At 42.4% G+C, this 20,843-nt stretch overlaps 1 protein-coding gene across 7 annotated transcripts in view; it reads left to right on the forward strand.

Annotated features, from left to right (window-relative positions):
- The window catches only part of ARHGAP26 (Rho GTPase activating protein 26), a 422,569-nt gene that overhangs the window by 315,223 nt on the left and 86,503 nt on the right, over window positions 1–20,843 (forward strand). For all 7 annotated transcript variants that reach the window (XM_042938105.1, XM_042938115.1, XM_042938124.1 and 4 more), the window contains 2 exons: window positions 4,878–5,037; window positions 20,014–20,152. In XM_042938105.1, the coding sequence (XP_042794039.1) occupies window positions 4,878–5,037; window positions 20,014–20,152 (299 nt within the window). The remainder of the gene's footprint in view (window positions 1–4,877; window positions 5,038–20,013; window positions 20,153–20,843) is intronic.

Below are 20,843 nucleotides of genomic sequence, written 5' to 3' on the forward strand. Positions count from 1 at the left end.
CCTTTACCTTTTTTTCCATATTTGTAAACTTGAGATAATATTTGTCCTCTCTACCCCTAGAGTAGCACTTCTCAAATTGTAAGTCATGGTCCATTAGGGGGATGAGAAATTACTTTCATTTTTTTTTAATAGTAAGTTAAGAAAAAAAAGGATAGAAGAGAAAATATCAACATTCATCAGCCTTACTACTCCCCAACTTTTTGTTTCTGGTTTGTGTGTGTGTGTCTTGCTATTTATGTATATATGTATGCATGTACTAATGAAAGGTTAAGTAAGAAAACGTTTTCCCTATCATGGGACATTGTCCAAAAGTTTGAGAGCTCCTGTGTTCTTCAGATATGAGGAAGGTTGAATAAACATATAGTTGCAGAACTCCTTAGAAACTCTAAAACACGCTACAAGTGTAAATTATCATCGTTATGTAACACCGGAAGCTGAACCAAAGCACGGTGGGTAGGTGTTGCTGTGCTTGTACACCACCCATCCAGTCCATGGCACATAGTGCTAACCTGTCACCACACCGTATCCGGTGGAGCCAGGGCTTAGGCTTGACACTACTTGACACAGCATTCCAGGCCTCAAGGTGGAAGCTATTTGCAAATGCAGCCCTAAGCTTATGCTTTCTTGGAATACATCAGGACCAGTCTGTGACTTAAAGCACTGCTTAGCACTTCCAGAGTCATGGCTCTCATTTAAACCACAGGAAACAGATGTGATCCCTATGACAGCATGGGGGGCACTGCATTACAAGCCCCAAAGGGATTGACTTCTGTCTCCTCCTCTCATAACACTCCCCCACCACCATCCTCATCTGGAAATGATTTACCTCCTTCTGCATCTCAAAGAGCATCAGACCAATCCAGAGTCCCCACCCATTTCCCCTTAGACAAAGGTGGCAGGAGGCCCCTCTGCCAAGGCCATTTTCCTTGAAGCATGCTCTTTTCTCCTTAATTGCAATTCATGAGGGAAGGGCTGGGAACATGGGGTTCCAGCCCCTCAACAACTGCCCTAAAGGCATGTTCTTCAAGAGACTTACTGCTTTTCAGTTAATAACAGCAAACTCCATGGTCACAAAAGGACCTGGGTCTTGCTCAGGTTAAAATCACATGTGGAACTGTTTTTCTGCGACATTTAAAGGAAGCCTATAGAACTGCCAGTTCCTGGGGAAGGCACCACAGAAATGTCCACGTAGACCTAAGGATCTGAAAGGCACAAACTCCTGCGGTGGAATGTGCAATGCACAAGAAACTTTTATATATGGGTTTTAAGTCAAGACCCAACATGACGTTCTGGACTGTGTGAGGAAGAGGTCATGCAGCCCAATTACCAACCCAGAAAGCAGCTCTCAGTGTTTTATAGACCTCACTAATGAATGAGTCCCATGGCCTCTGCTGGGCCAGGCTTCCCAGTGGTCTGCCAGCCTGCCTCCCACACATCTGTAAATTTGTCAAGCTATAATGGATGGCTGGTGCCAGCAGAGGCTGAGGTCTAGGCCTTTCTCCCCGGGATACATAGAGATCTCAAGCCATTAATTATTCATTCTAGTGTAATGAACATAGCCATACCAACTTGTGAACAGTAATAATCAAGTGACAGATAAATTTATTACTTCAGTATGCCAAAAGATAATGGTAGTTAGTCATGAAGGGTGCAGCTTCCCCCCCAAAAAAAGTTTTATAAGCCATAGATCAATGTGTTGTTCAAGTTTTAAAATAAAATGGATCACTAAAAAGGAAGTGAATTATGTTGGGTAGCCTCAAGCCTATTTATATTCAGAGTTGCTTATCTAGAGTTACTGTACCTTTCTTCCTAATGCCTTTGGGCATTGGGGCCTGCAAATTAGAGTAATTGTTATTCATTAATTAAACCTAAGAAATGGAACACAGCTCCAGACTTTGAAAAGTGAGGTTGGGATAGTTGAGATAGAGTCCCCCTAAAATGTCATCAGTAATAGTTGGAGGTTTTATGAGTAAGTAGCTGGATTGGGAACAGTTGTTTTATGTGTACCCAGAAACATCCCATTTAACATCTCATGAACGTTCGTTGGGCTTCTCCTGGGCACTGTGCTCAGTGCTAGCGTTACCAAGTAAAATAAGTGCACAGTCTTGATCCTAAGGCAGCAGTAGAGACATTAATAACTTGTAATAAAGATAATACTTTTGCCTTGGTTGAGAGGAGGAGGAGGATTGGCGGAAGACTGGACAGAGACTGCAGAAAGGAAGGGGGCGCATTTGTGAAGTGCAAGAGAACATTCTAGGCAGAGGAGTGACAAAGGCAGATAGGTATGAAAGTGGGAAGAGGATGGATAGTGAATTACTATAATAATAATCACTACGTTTCCCACATGTTACCATATTTAATTTCTACAGCCACCTCATGAAGTAGTTGTATTGTTTACCTCCCCCTCCCCAATCTTCAAAGATGAGCCCAAAGCTTAGACATTGAGTCACTTGTCCGCTGACCCAGAGCAAGCAGGCGGCAGAGAAGGGCTTAGAGGTGAGTTGGGGAAAGGTGTGTTACTTCACTAGAGTCTGGCCTTTACATTAAAGACATTGGAGCCCATCGAGGGCTTATAATCATTATTATCAGAACAAGTGCAAAAGTGCTAACTAAACACTTTATGCACACTGGTTCACTGTGTTCTTTCCCAGTGAGGTGTGGGGCCACTGTAGTTGTCAGCAGAGGAATGACTTGATCAGGGCTGAGTTATAGACAGTAACTGGTGGTAGCAGTCAGGATAAACCTGACTGTGGAAATGCTAGTCAGGGATCCTGACTAGCTAGTCAGGGAGGCTGTTGCTTTAGTCAGAGGTAGTGCTGAGAAGCACAGTGGTTAAAAAAAAAAAAAAAATCATCATCCAAACCATATGTTTTTATATTGGTCTACAATTTAAAAGTACTTTGATACATAAATAGCTTGTTGACTCATTTGCACAAGGGACTTTTGAGGCAGGAGGGGTAAGTCTAATGACTTTGTTCATTTGGGAGGGGGAAGAATAAGGGCATGGAATTCACTTCCTGCACCCAAGAGCCCATGTTGAAAGAAGCGATGTTACAAACAGCTTGTAAATATGCAGACTTATTGACTGAGGCACAGAAACGGAATCTTTGCCCTTGCCAGGTAAGAACTTGACCCTGAGCATTAATGCTTTCAGAAACATGATGCGTACCTGGGAAGTGTGTAAGTAAAATGGAGACACAACACTACAACTCAGAAAACGCAGAATATTTTTATGTGGACCAGAAACAGGCCAAGATACCAGTGGTCACTGCCCTTGCTTAGCAGTCAGCAAGCAAATTCTCTTCGTATCTGGACCGTTCCGCAGTTACAAGTTTCACTGACCTAACGACCCTTCCTGCCCCTTTCAGCAGAGAAAGTTTTGATGAAATTAGACTTTTAGCCCTGGAAAATCATAGAAAAGTACACATCTGCTGATAAAATTGGTTGACGTAGTAATTTCAGTGAAGGCTCAGTTTCACAACCAGCACTGAAGGCAGTAGAACGTCTTCTCCTCCTACCAAATAGAAGTATTCAAGAGAAACAGTGCAGGCATTTATAGAATTGTGTGAAAAATACTCTGTATAAATAGCACTAAATGCTAGGGAGGTATGTCTGTGCAAACTACTATCTGTGACCAATTTCTCTCTAGTTGCTAGTAATGAATAGTTTCCTTTTTCTAACAGGTGATTTAGCGAAGCCCCTAATATTTTCTTAACAGTACTAAATTGAGCCTAACTTTTAACTTATTTGTTGCCTGTAGATCATTTGCATATTTTTATATGCAAGGCCAGCAAATGAACAATTAAGTTTTATGGCTAGATCATGGTGGCTGGGGTATGAAGATCAGATACATGTTTTGAGTAGTACTTATCCAAAACGAAGTATATGTATTTAGCAGATTACTCAGACCCAGCTACTGCTGACCCTGTGTGTTCTTAGACTTTGAGTATAAGTGACAATATAAACATAGCCATATATACATGGATATACACAGTGGTGCATTTTTATTTCTGTTTGTGCCACATGTTTTGCTTAATGAAAGCCACATGTTTTATGTGATGGAGTTTAATACTTTGAGCCTAAAGTGCTGGACTTCGTAAGATCTATCCATTGTTTAAAATTAAGTCTGTTTGGGGGCACTTGGGTGGCTCAGTCGGTTGAGCATCTGACTTCTGCTTAGGTCATGATCTCGCAGTTCATGAGTTCAAGCCCCACACTGGGCTCTGTGCTGACAGCTCAGAGCCTAGAGCCTGCAAAGCATTCTGTCTCTCTTGTGTCTTTGTCTCTGTCTCTCTTCTCTCTGCCGCCTCCCCAACTTGTACTCTGTCTCTCTCTCCCTCTCAAAAATAAACATTAAAAATAAATAAATAAAATAAAATTAGGTTTCTCTTGTGCCTTGTTTGCAAATGTATGAAAGCCATCAAGAGTTTTTATATTTGCACTAGAGAAAATGCTAATGATCACCACAGGAGTTTAAGCAGCAGCGAAGTATAAAAGTCATAATTAAGAAAGTTTAGCAGTTACCTGGATTTGCAGAGCAGGGATTCACATGTGCAAAGTTTCACATTTTGGAGGGCAGCTGCTTTGGTTGGTTGGTTGGTTGGTTGGTTGGTTGGTTGGTGTAGGCAAAACAGAAATGTGTAAAGGAATGTCATATCCTGAAAGAGCAAAGTAGCCTGAATACTGAAGATTTCTAAAACTCTGGGGGACAAAAATACAAGTAGAGAAGTCTCTCTTTGGACTTGATATCTGAAGATGTCCCAGGGTCTGGCTCCAGCCAGATGAGGAGTCTGAAGATAGGGGAAGGCCCCGGGAAGTCAGCTATCTATTTGTACAGTCTTTCTCTCATTTGTGCCTTTTCTTTTCCTTCCTCCCAGTGTCGCTAACAACCACAAGCAGAATCTGATGACAGTGGCAAACCTCGGCGTGGTGTTTGGACCCACCCTACTGCGTCCTCAGGAAGAAACAGTAGCAGCCATCATGGATATCAAGTTTCAGAACATTGTCATTGAGATCCTCATAGAAAATCACGAAAAGGTAATATACCTTTGGTTACTGTGAGTGAAGAATTTACTTTGGGGGGACTTGAGTTGGAAATGGCATTCAAGGTAGTTGCAAGTTCCCATTGCTAATGACTTTTACACCATGATGCTGATGAAGCTGCTAATAATGGTGGTGGTGTTAGTGACGGTCATCTTGTCATGGCAGCTTTGGCCAGATGGAGAGTAGGGCAACAACAGTGGTTGTTATGGTAGCAGTTGTGATGGGCAGCACTGGTTGAGCCTTTCTTCTGTACCAGGAGCTATGCTAAGCACTTGATGTGGGTTGTCAATGTATGGTCACAACAATCCAATGAAGAGGTACCCTTTTGACCCTCATTTACAAAAGGCCCTTTACCCATTTTTTACTTGGTTGTCTTCTCATGAATTTCAGGTTTGTTTGTTGGTTGGTTGGTTTTAATACTAGGGAGAGTAAACTATTTTTATCTTGTAGTGCAGATGTTTTTCCTGCTGTGTTTACGTTCCAGTTTTCTAAATGGTGTATTTTTTCATAGTGTGTGTGTGTGTGTGTGTGTGTGTGTGTGTGTGTGTGTGTGTGTGTTGGAGGGGGAGTCTGTTTTCTTTTAGGGCATTGGGGTTTCTGGTCTTTCCTAAAAAGATGTCTCTCATCGTACATAATAAACTATGTCAACACAGAGCTATCCTTACAGAACTGGAGTGGGGCCATGAAGCTTCATTACATCTGTCCCACCTTAGTTCCCACTAGCAAATTCTTAAGAAGCCTCTCAGAATTCATAGGGTCTCCTAGAATACCATTTGAGAGCCACAGTGATGAGATATAATAAAAAATAATCTTAAAAATGCTGCCCTCCTAAACGAAAACTCTGCCTAGAATGGTGATCTAATTGTGCTAGATAACCTGCAAAATAAATGTACAGTCAGACCACTTCTCACCACTTGTCTGCACCTGATAACACTCTAACATAAGCCGTCATCATCTCTTGTCTCAATATTTACAAGAGCATCCTGATTTGTTCTCTTCTCCCACCCTTGGCCTCTCTATTTTGATATTAGTCACCAGAGTGAGATTTTTTTTTAAGTGCTAAGTCAGATCATACCAGTTGTCTGCTAAGCACCGTCCAGTGGCTTCCCACTTGACATGGTGAAAGTCAGAGCCCTTACAAGAGCCTAGAAGGTCCCACACAGACTCTGCTCTTGCCTCTTTGACTTACCTCATCTCATCTACAACCTTCTCCTTCAGTTCATTCCTATGGCCATCTTGACGGCCTTGACTTTCGTTGCAAACATGCCCACCTCAAGGCCTTTGCAGTTGTTGTCCCAGTACTTGGACGAGTCTTCCTCCCTGTAACTTCATGGTATACTTTCTTACCTCTTTTAGGCCCCTCTAAGTGAGGCCTGCCTAGATCTCTCTGTTTAGAATTGCCTACAGTCCCAACTCCAGCATTCCCCTTCCCGCGACTCCTGCTTTCTCTCTCTGTAGCACTTACCTCTTCCTAGCATGCTACATGGTTTATCTCATTAAAATTTTGCCTTTCTGACCTCCACTATAATGTATGCTTCATGCATGCAGGGACTTTGTTTTGTCCACTGCTTTGTCCCCAGGTCCTCATAGGCACTCAGTATATTTGTGTTGGATGAATGAATGGGCTCTTGTGGTACCTGGCCTCCTAATGGCTCCAAGTGACCCTTGCCTCCTGGTATTCACTGCCTTGTGTAGTCCCTTCACTGCATAGGGGAATCCAGTATTGATCCCAATGTGATCAATTGGCTATTGCAAAAATAATGGAGTATGACTTTGGACACTGATCAAATAAGGCCTTGCAACATTGCCCTTGGCTTGTGGACTTGCTCGCTTTGGGGAAAATAAGCCACCATGTTGTGAGGGCAGTCACACAACCCTGTGGGGAGAAAGTGAGACTTCCTGCCAACAAGCAGACCAATTTGGCCACCAAGTGAATGAGCTGCTTTGGATGTCACACTTTCAGATGATGCAGCCCCCGCCGACATCTTGTGTGCAACCTCATAGAAGACCACTGAGCTAAGCCTCTCCTGAATTCCTGACCCATAGAAACTGAGAGAGGTGCTAAATGTTTTAAGTCACCAGGTCTTTGAGGTAATTTGTTGTAGAGAGTTAAAATTAACTACCCAAGACCCTCTGAGGATAAACTTTGAAAAAGTAACAAATATCCTGCAAAGTTGTGTGAGTAGCATGGCCTCTCTCTTACATGGTTAATAGAGATAGGAAATCATATTATTTATTTGAAAAATTACGTTTTCTTTGTTGCCAACTTTGGACCATCATCCAGCCACCTCTCTCATATATAGTCTAATTAGGTATAGGTGAAGTTTGTGTGATATATGATAAAAATGAACTTGCGAAAAGGGAATATAATTGAATAACAGTTAAAAATGGTTTCTAGAGGGGCGCCTGGGTGGCTCAGTTGTTTGGTCGTTTGACTTTGGCTCAGGTCATGGTCTCGCATCTTATGGGCTCGAGCCCCGCGTCTGGCTCTGTGCCGACTGCTTAGAGCCTGGAGCTTGCTTGGGATTCTGTCTCCCTCTCTCACTGCTCCGCCCATGCTTGCACTCTGTCTCTCAAAAATAAACATTTAAAAAAATGGTTTCTAGAGATAAGACACTTGGATTCAAATCTGCCACCTCTTTCTACTTATTGAGTAGATTACTTAACCTCTCTATGCTCATGAAAGTACTTTCAGTACACTTTAACCGCTGCAACAAATAACCCCCGAATATCAGTGAATCAGGAAATAGAAGTTTATCTCTTGCTCGCATAATGGTTCACTGTAGGTATCCTGAGAGTGGCATCCTGTGTAGCAGTTAAGTAACGCATGTCCCTTCCTTCTAGTAGCTCTGCTTTCTGCTCTGCAGATCTCTGTAATCAACCAGTTGGCGAGGAAAATGAGAAAGCGTGGAACCCTGGGTTAAGAGTGCATGAACTAAGCCTCCAAGATGCTTTCCTTATTTTCTTCCACATTCCATTGGCCAGAAGTCAGTCACATGGTGACATCTAATTGCAAAGGAGGCTGGGAAAGTGACTGAACTGTGTACCCAGAGCAAGGGGAAGCAAGTTTGATGAGCCGCTAGCCAGTTTGCCATGTTTCTTCAGTTGGATTGCTGAGGTTTAAACAAGATGATATATAAAGGACTTAGCCAAGAATCTGGCATGAAGTAGGGCTCATTAATGGAAAACTATTGTTTTGAACAGTCTCAACAGAGTTCTCTGAAAATAGAGCTCAAGTCTACTTCTGAATGTCACGTGTTCCCCTCTCCCAAAAATAATATTTTTTACAACTTAATCTTTTTGTGAATAAACGATTAAATGTTGAGACAGATATGTGAGGAATGAGCAGTTTGATTATATTCCATCTCCCCAAAGGGCAGTGTCTAATGATTTTTGAACTGTAACTCTTTTTGGTATCTTTGGGCCTTCAAAGTCAGCAAGCATATTCAAAAGTCACAAGATAGGGAAAAGGACCAGAAAGTGCTAAAACAATATTGAAACTTGTGTAAACAAGGAGCCATCCTGCCTAGGGCACAAAATACAGAAATAGAAATGAAATTTGAAGTGCATGGTCAGGTCTGTAAGTATATGGGCAAGAACTGGTTGAAAATACACATCTGGTTTGTTGGATTATAAATTATGTTTCTCTCTGCTGGTATTTGTTAAGGTACATAAAGCATTAAGAGAGTATTACAGTGCTTCATTATATGCTCTCTTTCATTAGTCTATGCCAGAGAGTGGGATGAATCACAGTGAGGTTTTATGTTCCTGTGGGAGCCAGTGATGAAGGACTATGAATGAAAACATTTCTGGGATGAAGGCTGCACCAGAGTGCCTGTCTCCAGTGGTGAGGGAGCTAACGTACCACCTCGATAGAGGACCCCTCAGGGATCCATGATGGGCCAAAGTTTGCAAGACCTGGATATGTGCTTTATTCTGGGGAGAAAGTCCTTCATATTCATTCATTAGGTTTGCCTTTTTGGTAAAAACAACTTAGAGTAAATCAGCTGGACTACTTTTTAAATATACTTTTAGGGCTGGTTGGGTATAAAATAAGCACTTCTTAGATCCACCTAATAGGAATCCTAAGCATCCGTGGCCATCCTCTGGCCCCTGGCTTTTTGGAGATGATGCTTTGGATTAATTTCCTCCCATTTGATGAACTTCAGTCATCAAATCCAGAGCACTTTTGTGTCCTCAGATGAATATTGCCAGAGACTTGTTCTTTAAAATTTACGCTATTAAGATCTTAGTTAATATTTAATGAGCATTCCCTTAGGCTTGACTGTAATTTTCTAGAAACATGCGCACATACACAAATGTAAATGAGTGACTACTTTTTTAACTAGCATCATGAGTAGGACAAAATTCTGAAACCCCACATGAAGAAATGCTTTCCAACAGCATCTTTCCATCCTGTCCTCCAGTAAGAAGCATGCAATAGCATATGCCCTCTTGCTTGAAACAAATCTGAATACAGGTCTTAAATATATGGCCCCCACAATTACTGGCATAATACTCCCTCATATTGTTACGAACATTTTGTAGAATGTATTTACTTGGTCCTTTGGAATAAAATTAGGAGGCACCCAATAATAGAAGATGGTACCAAGAGAGGGTATAGAAACCTAGGCATCTAGCCACTGGACACACACACACACACACACACACATGGTTGGGGGGGGGAGAATCTTTTGTTTTGTTTTGTTTTTCTTTTTTTTTTCAATATATGAAATTTATTGTCAAATTGGTTTCCATACAACACCCAGTGCTCATCCCAAAAGGTGCCCTCCTCAATACCCATCACCCCCCCTCCCTCCCACCCCCCATCAACCCTCAGTTTGTTCTCAGTTTTTAAGAGTCTCTTATGCTTTGGCTCTCTCCCACTCTAACCTCTTTTTTTTTTTTTTCCCTTCCTTGGGTAGGGGGGAGAATCTTAAGATGCCTGTTTCAGTTATCTATTCCTGCTTAAAAATCGTCTCCAAACGTAGTTTCTTAAAATAGCAAGGATTTTTTTTTTTTTTTTTTTTTGCCCTCAATTCTGTGGGTCAGAAAATTTGAGGAGGGCTCCTGTGTGTCCCATATGGTATCTGCTGGAATGCTCTGACTGCAGCTGGATGATCCAAGAGGGTCTTAGTCCACACATCTGAAACCTTGGTACTAGTTGTCACTGGGATACCTTGATCCTCTTCCTGGGGGTCTCTGTCTCTCTGTCTCCATGTGATCCCTCATCACTTGGTAGTCTAGGGCAAACTATCAAGGGGGCAAACAGAGAAACCACAAGGCCTCCTAAGGCGTAGGCCTGGAATAGACAGAGTGTTGCTTCAGCCACATTCTGTTGGTTAAAGCAGGTCACCAGGCCAGCAAGATTGAAAGGGTGGGAAATAGAACCCACCTCTGCTGGGAGAAGCACTGTGCTCATAAAGGTGAAGGAGCAGTTGTGGGCTGCTGTCTGTGCAGGGGTTCTCTCATAAGACCTCACCTCGCATGCTTGGCAGGTTTGCGTGTAGTTTCTGTTGGAGAAGGCATTGCTTTCCTATGAGAGTCTTGCCCTAAACACAGGCAGCTCCTCAGTATTTCTTATAGGAAGCATTCTTCTCCTTCCCCTCAGCATTGCCAATTTTTACAGAACCGAGGGACATTTGGTGATACTGACAAGTTAGTCCTCAAATACCCTTTGAAAGCCTCAGTGTGGGGAACTAACTCATCAATGTCTAAAACTGGAAAAACCTCTTTGTCATCAAAATTGACATTTAAAAGAGAGAGGAGGGGGAATGCTTGCTAGCCAGAAAATTCACTTTCTTTTACCTGACAAAACATCTTTTTTGCAGAGAAGGAAAAAGGCTCCTGTGTTTGAACTGGCTTAAGCATATGGCTAAAGCATATGGCCAGAAACTCTGTCCTTCACCTCCCCCTGCAGATCCAGCGAGGAGAGCACTGTTTGGAACCGTTGTAGGAAATAAATATCCCACAGTAAGTGGAGGCAGAGAGGAAAAAGCCAGAAGATAGCAATTATGTTTGGGGACTCATGGGGGATCGTCCTTTTTCCATGTTTGCTAATACATACAGATATGTAGGTAATGGATTTTTGTAACGTGCATAGTCTAGAGGTAATATTGGCAGCAATAGTTACCCTTTTTAAAAAAGTTTTTAATGCTCATTTATTTTTGAGATAGTGTGAGCAGGGGAGAGACAGAGAGAGAGGGAGACAAAGAATCCGAAGTAGGCTCCAGGATCTGAGCTGTCAGCACAGGGCCCATCGTGGGGCTCAAACCTACAAACCGAGATCATGACCTGAGCTGAAGTTGAATGCTTAACCGACGAAGCTGCCCAGGCACCCCAGCAATAGTTAACTTTTACTTATAGCTTCTTGTCTACAAGATAATGTGCCAAGCAGCTTTATATCCATCATATCATTTCATTTTTGTAAGATCGATATTTTTCCTCTAATTTACAAATTATAAACCTGATGTGCAAGAAGTTTAAGAAACAGCCTTTAGGAGAGGAGCTAGGGCTGAAATGCTTTCACAACCCAAGCTATTCAAATCTGTTCTAGTTTGTCTCTGGGCACTGCATTGTTTGAGCACCTACTGTTGGCTGCAAATGAGTAAGATGGGACGTTTTTCCCAAGGTGCTCCTATTTTATCAGGGTACAACTCAATATGATACCGTGTGCTAAGTGGCATCCAATAAGACGAGTAAAATGTATGGCATCACTGAGGAGAAATCATTTAATTTTGTTAGTATCAGGCTCAGACAGATAAAGATGTTTTCTAGGCAGAGAAAGAGTTGAGACAAGAGGAACAGCCTTCCAGGGGAACGTCAGTCAATCAGGATTAATTAACTCATGTGTATTAAACTTTACACGGTTGAGAAAGAATGGTGGGTTATATGTTAGCAAGTGGTGGGGGATGCTGCCAAAAACTGTTGGTTTTACCCATTGTCTGGAGTCTTGAAAGCTATAGGAAAGGGTTTGCGTTTACTCCTGAAAAATGAGAACTGTCAGGTTTCCCAGTAAAGGGGTGAAATGATTACCTCAGCACTTTGGAAGGACCTCCCTGGGAGCCGAACCAAATTGCACTCTGATTATTGATATCAAAATCACTTGTTAAATCGTGAAATCATAGAGTTGACTATACTATTGTAAACTTGTGGCTTTATATATAAAAACAATTTCAGAGTGTAACCTTTGACTTACAGCCCTTACTTAACACAAGGTACACTAAGATCCTAATTTTATTTGGTTCTTCATGAGATCTAAAGAAGAATAAACTTAAGAGATTTCCTTTTTTAAACAAACAAATAAACAAACAAACAAACCTGTAGTCACATTTCAAAGGGGAAAGATTTTAAGTCTTGCTGCAAACTTGGTTTAAGGTAACAATCTGTTATGTAAAATGACCATTTCTGTATGGATGCAATCTTTGCCCAGCTCACAGCTGATCACTCTCAGCCTTAAAACATCAAGCAGGCCAATATGTAGAGTTATAGTGGCAGGTACCAATATTTATATGCTGGTAGTTAAGATAGTAAAGCAAAATGGTGAGTGCTGTCATTGTAAAATGCCCCAAAGCCTAGGGATTTTGCTACTTTAAATTTTTTTTTTTTTTTGGAAGACTGCATTGCCAATAACTTTAAAATTTTAGACGTTTGGGAAGAGCAATCCTATCGAGGAAACAAACTGCTTTCTTCTTATATAATTTTAGTTAAACATGAAATCTCTGGTTAATAACGTGTGTGTGTGTGTGTGTGTGTGTGTGTGTGTGTGTGTTACATCTTCTTATTAAATACCAACCTATAATAGTAGGATTGGACCCACTTGTTCTGTAATGGTCCACAATATTTCTTATGGCTGTGACACTCAAAAGGGTTTTTGTACATGAAGAAGAATGTGCATGTGCACATATGTGCCCGTGCACCACATGCTTTTATCAGTATTGCCCCTTTTAATGCCTGTCGATCTTTTATAAAAGAAATCATCATGATTCTTTTCCCGGTTCATCAGTTTGCTTTGGAAGAGGTAGGAGGGTTGATCTTTACATTGTTAATTCTTAGAAATGCCCAAAGATGCCCCCTTTTAAAGTATGTTAACTTTGAATCTTACATGACAAGGAGAAGAGCTGGTAACCATGGATGGCCCCACTAAACACTAGGGTAAACACCATGGCCTAAGCAATCTTGCATTCCCATTGGAATGGTAGTGTCTTTCAATGCAGTTGTCTTGATTTGAGTTGATTTGGGCCCACCAAACTACCTTGATCTGCTTTTACCAAAATGTCAGTGGAATTGAAATCCATTGCACTGCTGTTGGGGTTTGCACACAAAATGTACATCAGTTAATAAGATGCAATTGGCTTGAGCTGTTTCTGGCAACTGACAAGCATTTGGTAGTTTTATTTCATTTTCTTGATATTTCAAGCTGTTGTTGATATGCAACATTAATGATGATGGAGACTGGGAATTAGGGGAATTAATGGGAAATTAATCTTGTATCTTATGATCGTGGCTTTTTTTATGTGTTCATCAGGAATTTTTGTGACCTTTCCTTCCATTCATTCCTGAATGTACTTTTTTTGATCCTATCCATGTTAGGTTTAAAAGTAAGCGAGATTTACTTGTATGCTGGGCTGGAATGCTTCCTTCACAGGCCTTTTTACTTTTCTTGAGTGTCAAGTGTGTGCAAGTTAATCTTTAATCATGTGATAAGGTTGTGGATCTAAGCATGTATATTCCCTCCCAATAAGCCCCAGATAAACCAATCATTGTGTGAATGTGTAGCTCCTTTAATGTTGCTCAGATAAGGGTAGAGTTTTGTTATGTTTTCGTCTCTTCCTCTCTGTTGACAAAGAGAACAAGAAATAGAATCTTTTTTGAGATAGTGAAAACCCTAACATCCCATGGATTACCCGTGCCATCTATATATGCCCTCCGTTACTAAATGGAATTGGTTTCTTCTTGAAGGACTGTTAATAAAACTCCCAAACTACTTTCTAAATTGTTGATCTCTCTGCCAAAATGCTGATAGCGATAGGACATCGGACTTCCAATTGTCCTTAAAAACCCTCTCTGTAGCTGTAGCCTATGAATTTGGTTTCTTAACTGTTACTATAAATGAGCCCTATTACGACTTGCCTGGCTTTCCCATGGAAAGGCGCTGGGTTTATGGCTTCTCGGGCCCTAAGTGGCCTTGCTGTACTGTCTGTCCATGAGAGGGAGTGGGCAGTCTGCGAGTCCTGCTTGGTAGTTCCAGCCTTCCACTCCCAAAGCAGACAGTCCTCACGTTAAACAAGCCCAGATTTGTTGATCCTTTAATACTTGGAACTGATGAATTTGTGTCTCAGGAAAACATTCAGTCTCTTCTGTTTTGCTTTGTAATCCCCAGGCCTCTGTCATTGATTTATTGTCTGAGAGCTACTTTGCAGTTACAGACCAGAAACTCTTCATCATGACCTAATTTTCCTCCCATAAAAATCACAGCACATAATAAAGAGTTTACCCCACACATTATAGGGAAGCTCCTAATCCTTGTAAATTACAGGAGCATGTATGAACGGGACCGGAAGAGGTGTAAAAATGTGTATGTGCCATGGCTAAAAACAAATTTAGCAAGTGTCAGTGGTCTACAGTGTCAAGATGGGCCTCTGGCAGGCGGGGGGAGCAGGCAGTGAAATTTGAGTTTTGTAGATGATGCAAAGGAAAAGAACAGGAAATTTTAACATTGCTGTAAGCAGTTAAGATCGATGTTTTGCAAAGAGCAGTAATTAAATTTGCACTTATAAATTAAATCCTTGTGTCCTGACTGCAAATAATTCATTGTTGGGTCTCCACTTATTTCCCTTCTTCCACTTTTTTATTGAATGCAGTAATATCTCGTGAACACTGAGTGTCAAACCGTGTTAGGTGTTTCAGTCTTCGCCACAGTCCCGGGAGTTTTTACAGATGAGGCATCTGAAGGTCAGAGAGTTACACAACTTGTTCAGAGTCCCAGAACTACTAGTAAGCAACTAAAGTCAGATCCATTGAACTGTAAAACTTGTATCCTTTTTATTTTGTCCTCTGTCTCTCAAATTAATAATAGGTATAAAGACTACAGGTGGGTAAGATCCAGACAGTCGTGCTAAGTTTCGAGTCCAGCTACGTGCACATAGGTGACCTTGGACAAATCAGTTTATCTTCACGTAGTCTTAGTTTCCTCGCATTCACTATGCCAAGAATAATAGTACCTTTCTTACAGAGTTATTCTGAGTAAAAATAATGAGATAATTTATGCAAATAACTGAGCATGATGGCCACTCAATACCTATTGGTTATTTTATTGTTATTTATACCACTACCATCTCTAGGCAATTCTTTGCTGGGTTCTGTGTGCTCAGTGCTTCATGTGCCTTAGCTTTTTAATAGCTCTGTGAGGCAGGAATAGGATCCTCCTTGTTTACACGAGAGAAACAGGCTCAGAGGGGTTGAGGCTCTTGCCTGAGTTGAACCCAAGTCTGTCTAGCTCCCAAGCCTCTTTGCTTTCCACCCATATGACAAGTGTACATTCCTTTCCTGTGCTTTTTGTGGCCTTGTGACAGTGATGCTGATTATCAGTGTTGGTGAGGTCAGTGCAGCTGTAGGTGTTGCCCACTGAGCAAGCAGCAGAACCTGGACTCCACCCGGTTCTGTGTGACTGCAGAGCCCAAAGTGCCCTGACCACTCTCCTGACCACAGCTTAAGGAGAAACAGGAGCTTGGTATTTATGGGACTGCTAATTCCACTTATAGGAAGCTTGAAATTGAGAATACTTGGAAGAGTATCCAGAGTTGTTTTTTTATTTTACAGTTTTATTCCTCAGTAGCTTTCAGAAGGCTTATAGGCTTCCCAATAAGTTTTTTTTTTAATGATTATTTATTTTTGAGAGAGAAAATGCAAGAATGGGGGAGGGGCAGAGGGCAGGGGGGACAGAGGATCAAAACGGGCTCTGCACTGACAGCAGGGAGCCCAGTGCAGGGCTTGAACTGACAAACCCTGAGATCATGATCTCAGCCCAAGTCAGACACTCAGCCAACAGAGCCACCCAAGCACCCCAGCTTTCCGAAAAAACTTTTATTTCTAAGGCGTTCCTAACTAAGTCAGAATTAGTTTGTAAGTTTGGATAGAATTAACAGGCCGCTTGGGGCACAAAATAAATCCCCGCCCCCCTTGTGTATTCATTTGGAAAGTCTCTGTGACATGAGTAGATTGTTCCGGCCACATGGTAGAGTTCCATAAATCCATTGTTCATAGGTGATGGGAACTCACCCTTCCATCATTCAGCAGTCATTTCTACACTGATTGTTCTGAACAGAACAAAGGAAACCTCGTTGGATTTTCTTGAAATATTCGCTTCCAAGCAAAATAGGATCGGAATAACCAACAAAACTGTGAAAAATTCAGATTCGCATCAGAATTCCAAATTGAGCTTTTGGCACAGAGACAAACTCTTGGCCTGGCTAGAAGGTGGCCAGACCATAAGCAGGCTTGAAACAGCTCGCATTTGTTCAAGTTTCAGAGTTAAATGAACAACAGTATTTTGGGGAATGATTTCCCAGTCTCCTTAATGTAAGTTTGTATCCTCTGCACTGGTGGTCGTGAGGTCTCATTTACAGAGGTGCCCTTGCACTTCAGAAACACATGTAATCACAGTGGCGATAGTCTTGTGTCCGGCACTTTGCATTTTGGCGCTTGAGAACAGCCCCATCAGAGCTCTTCAGCGGCCTGGGCCTGGCTTGCCTCGAGGCCGCCCAGAGAGCTGGCCTTGGGGACTGTAGTTCTCACCCGAAATGGTGCTGGTTTCCCAAACAACTTTTCTTTGAAAGAAAGCTACCCGTGTGCAAGAATCAAATACTCTCCTATGTTCCCACATCTCTTCCTGCTTGGTGTGTATCAGCATTGCTTTGGAAGCAATTTTTCACGCATCTGCCGAAATCCACGGCCTTTCCTCACAACTCAAGTCGTCTTTGTTTCCCCAGCGTTTCCTACAGTTTTTAGGCAGGAGTACAACCACCACATTTTTGGTGACAGTTGAAATTAATATGCATATACATTATCTCTGTGCCCATTATAGTTGCGCGAAGAGCTCCAAAGCTTGGAGGCCAGACGTAAGGGGGCGGAGGCCTCTCACTAAGTCTGAATTCATTTTCAGATGTTTTCAGCTATCGGGATGGCCGAGAGGGCTGTACTTGAGGCCAGAGGCAGAGGGGTGCTAAGAGGCACCATTACCTGTTGAAATCCGTGCTTGTGGGTCTGGGGAATGGCTTCTATAGTGAAGATTGGCTGGAAAAGCTGAGCTGAAAGAATGAGACGGCTGAAGAAGTGGAGAGTGCAGATGGGAGAAGCCACAGCCGTAGATTCTGGTTCCCACCCCTCTCCTGCTTTGCTGTGCAGCAGGTCAGGAAATCTCTCCCGTGGCACGCTCACCCTACTTTACATGCTGAATTGACCTGCGGCTTAGAGAGAGGTCACGTGAGTACCTAGCACAGCACCTGGCATGCAGGCACGGATGATCACATACAGGAGCAAGGTTTACATGTCAGTGATATTCGTGTGCCATGAGGTGCTCACCCGGGAGTAGGCTCATGGCTCAGTGTAAATTTCGGAAACACAGTAAAGGGGAGAAAGCCTCTTAGAGGCTGTGGTCCTTGCGCTCATTAAGAACCATGGTTTCTTTTTGCTTCCCTCGCAGATACTCAGGAGACTTGTACATATATATGCATAGCGCTGGTACTTATTTTTAGGGGTGCCAATTCCTCTGGAAGCCAGGACGTTTCTGTTGTTTTTGCTTTAAGTCCCCTTCTCTTCTTACCCCCTCGCCCCACTTGAACTCAGCTATGTTGTGATTCAGTTTATTTTGTTGAAAATTCAGTCCCCTAGGGAAAATATGATAATGCTGTTTTCAGACAGCTGTGTTTGGGAGCGAGACTGACTTAACCAGCTGGCTGGCATCATTGGAGCCCAAGGACTTGCCAGCCCATGGAGCGCAGCTGTCTTGGCTAAAATTCTCATCATTCTTATGACTTTGCTTTCTATATATCTGCTTCAGAGTTCTACTTTAAAATGTATGCACAAAGAAGAGAGGGCCATTAGTCTGTAGTGTGTCTAATGCCATCCATAGTTGAAGGAAGTGGGGTACCCCTACCTTTCTCTTGTTACTCATGATTGTTGAGAAAGAGGAAATCCAGAAGGAGGCTAGCTCCAGAGTGACAGATGATAATGAGTGGATCAATAAATACTGATATCTTAATACAGTGTGGTTGTCATATAACCATTAAGAATCACGTTTGCCATTTTTTTTTAATGTTTGTTTATTTTTGAGAGGCAGAGATAGCACAAGCAGGGGAGGGGCAGAGAGAGGGGGGGAGACACAGAATCCAAAGCAGGCTCCAGGCTCTGAGCTGTCAGCACAGAGCCCGACCCGGGGCTCGAACCCACGAACCATGAAATCATGACCTGAGCTTAAGTCGGATGCTTAACTGACTAAGGCGCACCAACCTATTTTTTAAACAAGGGAGAAATGTTGAAATATACTGTTAGATGTATGGGATACTAAAGTATGTAGATTATATAATCCCAATTAGGGAAGATGTTCTTTTGACATTAAGTGAGATAACTCACACAAAGCACTTAACCTGGCACCTGGCATATGGCAGATGCCCAGTAAATCACAGCTACCGGTTGCAAACTCTCCAGCCACGGGGAACACATTTACCTCGTACAGTGTTAGACCCAGAGTCCTCGGTATGAAGTAAATGCTCGAAAGATCTTTCTTGATTGAATGAATTAGTGTGACTATTTTTATGTGTTTGAAAAGAAATCTAGAAAAACCTTGGGAGACAGCTTTCTGTGTTATCTGTAATTGTATCTATAGTTTTGGCAGTTTAACCTCTCTGCCTTGGTTCTTCATTATAAATGGTGAGGACAGTACCTGTTGCCCCAGATCATTGAGAATTGAATGAGCCACATGTAAAACACATGTAGTGACTAATCCCCAAGGAACTGACATTACATGGTGGCTACGGTAATCATGGTAAGCAGTGTATAAGTGTAGCTGTTATCATAGTTCTATCAAACTTATATCTGTAAAAAGAGAAAAAATTGTCATGATTTTAGTCTATTGTTTTCTTCTTATTTTCCCCAGGAATTTTTTTTTTTTTTTTTTTTTTTTTTTTTTTTAGTGAAAGCTTAAAAGAAAAAAGTTCATAAGAAAACTCACATGTTTGTAGTAGTTCTCTTTAAGTAGTGGAATTGGAAAAGTTGTTCTCTTTTTTTTCTTGATGCTTTTCTACATTTTCCAAATGTTAGTACTGGTTACATTTGTCATCAACCTTCCCCCCGCCCCCCCCTCCCCCCCCCCCCCCGCCTTTTAAATAAGAAAACACTCAGCATCAAAGATGATGCACAGCTCCTGAACTAGAAAGCAGGCTCCATCTAAGGATGACAGAGGACCCAGAACTGGTGCCCTGCTCTGGACTTCTTGGAATGTTATTTAAATGCATGTTTCACATTCTAAGAAAGTTGTGAAGCAGTCGTTAAGAACTGGTCAATAGAACCAGTGAGGAAAAGTAAAGGGGTTTTGATTAATTGGTTCTGGACAAAAGGTAGTCAGAAAGCTCAAAGCCTTGGTAATAGACCATGGCTTGTATTTAGCACAATACATTCCCATTTCTCCTGGAAAGAACAACCGACAGAACATCAGGGGAAGTGACAGCAGAAGGGGCTAGAAATGGAAGGAAATAGTCCCCAATATCCAGGATATGCTTCTGAAAGAAAACGTTTAATATCATTTCTGAGAGATGTTTCAAGGGAAGTCCTGAGCAAATGCTGGTGGTCTTTTTGGGTCTTTTTCTTGCTGATTCTTAAATACCACCAAGCTTTCGGTTGTGCTGGTCGGGGCCTGTGCTTGCTCTTCCACTCACAGCAGCGTGTGACCCTTTTGTGAAACTTTCCTTGCAGATATTCAACACCGTGCCTGATATGCCTCTCACCAATGCCCAGCTGCACCTGTCCCGGAAGAAGAGCAGTGACTCCAAGCCCCCTTCCTGCAGCGAAAGGCCCCTGACGCTCTTCCACGCCATGCAGTCAGCAGAGAAACGTGAGTCTCCTGCTCAGGGCCAGCAGGGTGCTCACGAGACGGCCCGTGCCACCTCCCACCTGCTCAGGGTGCACACCTCCGGCCTCTCTCTATGGGTGCCTGCCCTGCGTGTCCTTGAGGATGGTGTATGGCGGTGCCCTCGCAAGTTTCATTGCTGAGTAAGCCTGGTAGGACAGGAAGTAGTGTTAGGAGAATGAAAGGCAAGGGCCACTTGCTGTTCAGGATTCTCTTTCCAGATCTCCTTTGGGCGAACAGCTGAGCATTGTTTCTTCCTGCTACACAGTAAGAGCTCAGCTCCGGCATTACTGCCTTGGCCCCTTTTTTGTTAGCGGCTTCCACAGAACCAGTTTCCTTTTCTCAGTTTGTAATTAAATGCTTATTAGTGCAAGTCACATGCCCTACTGGACTGTGACTCTGAGGGCTGGCCCTTGCTTTGCTCATCCTTCTGCTCCACCTCACAGGGCCTGGCATGGAGCAGACACTTAATATATGTGTGAACTTAATTAATGAATTAATTAGAGAATAATGCCCTCTTTGTTCCAAGCCATAGAGTGTTATCACCTCGGTTTGACTGAATCCTCTTTTCATGTCAGAACTGAGTTCTTTGCAGTTATCAGGCCACTGGGCCCTAAAATATCCAGGCTTATTTGAGCTTCTGTAATAAGAGAGCTGGGTGGTGGTGAGGGCTCCA

This window comes from Panthera leo, chromosome A1 (genome assembly GCF_018350215.1).
Source record: "Panthera leo isolate Ple1 chromosome A1, P.leo_Ple1_pat1.1, whole genome shotgun sequence".
Taxonomy (NCBI): domain Eukaryota; kingdom Metazoa; phylum Chordata; class Mammalia; order Carnivora; family Felidae; genus Panthera; species Panthera leo.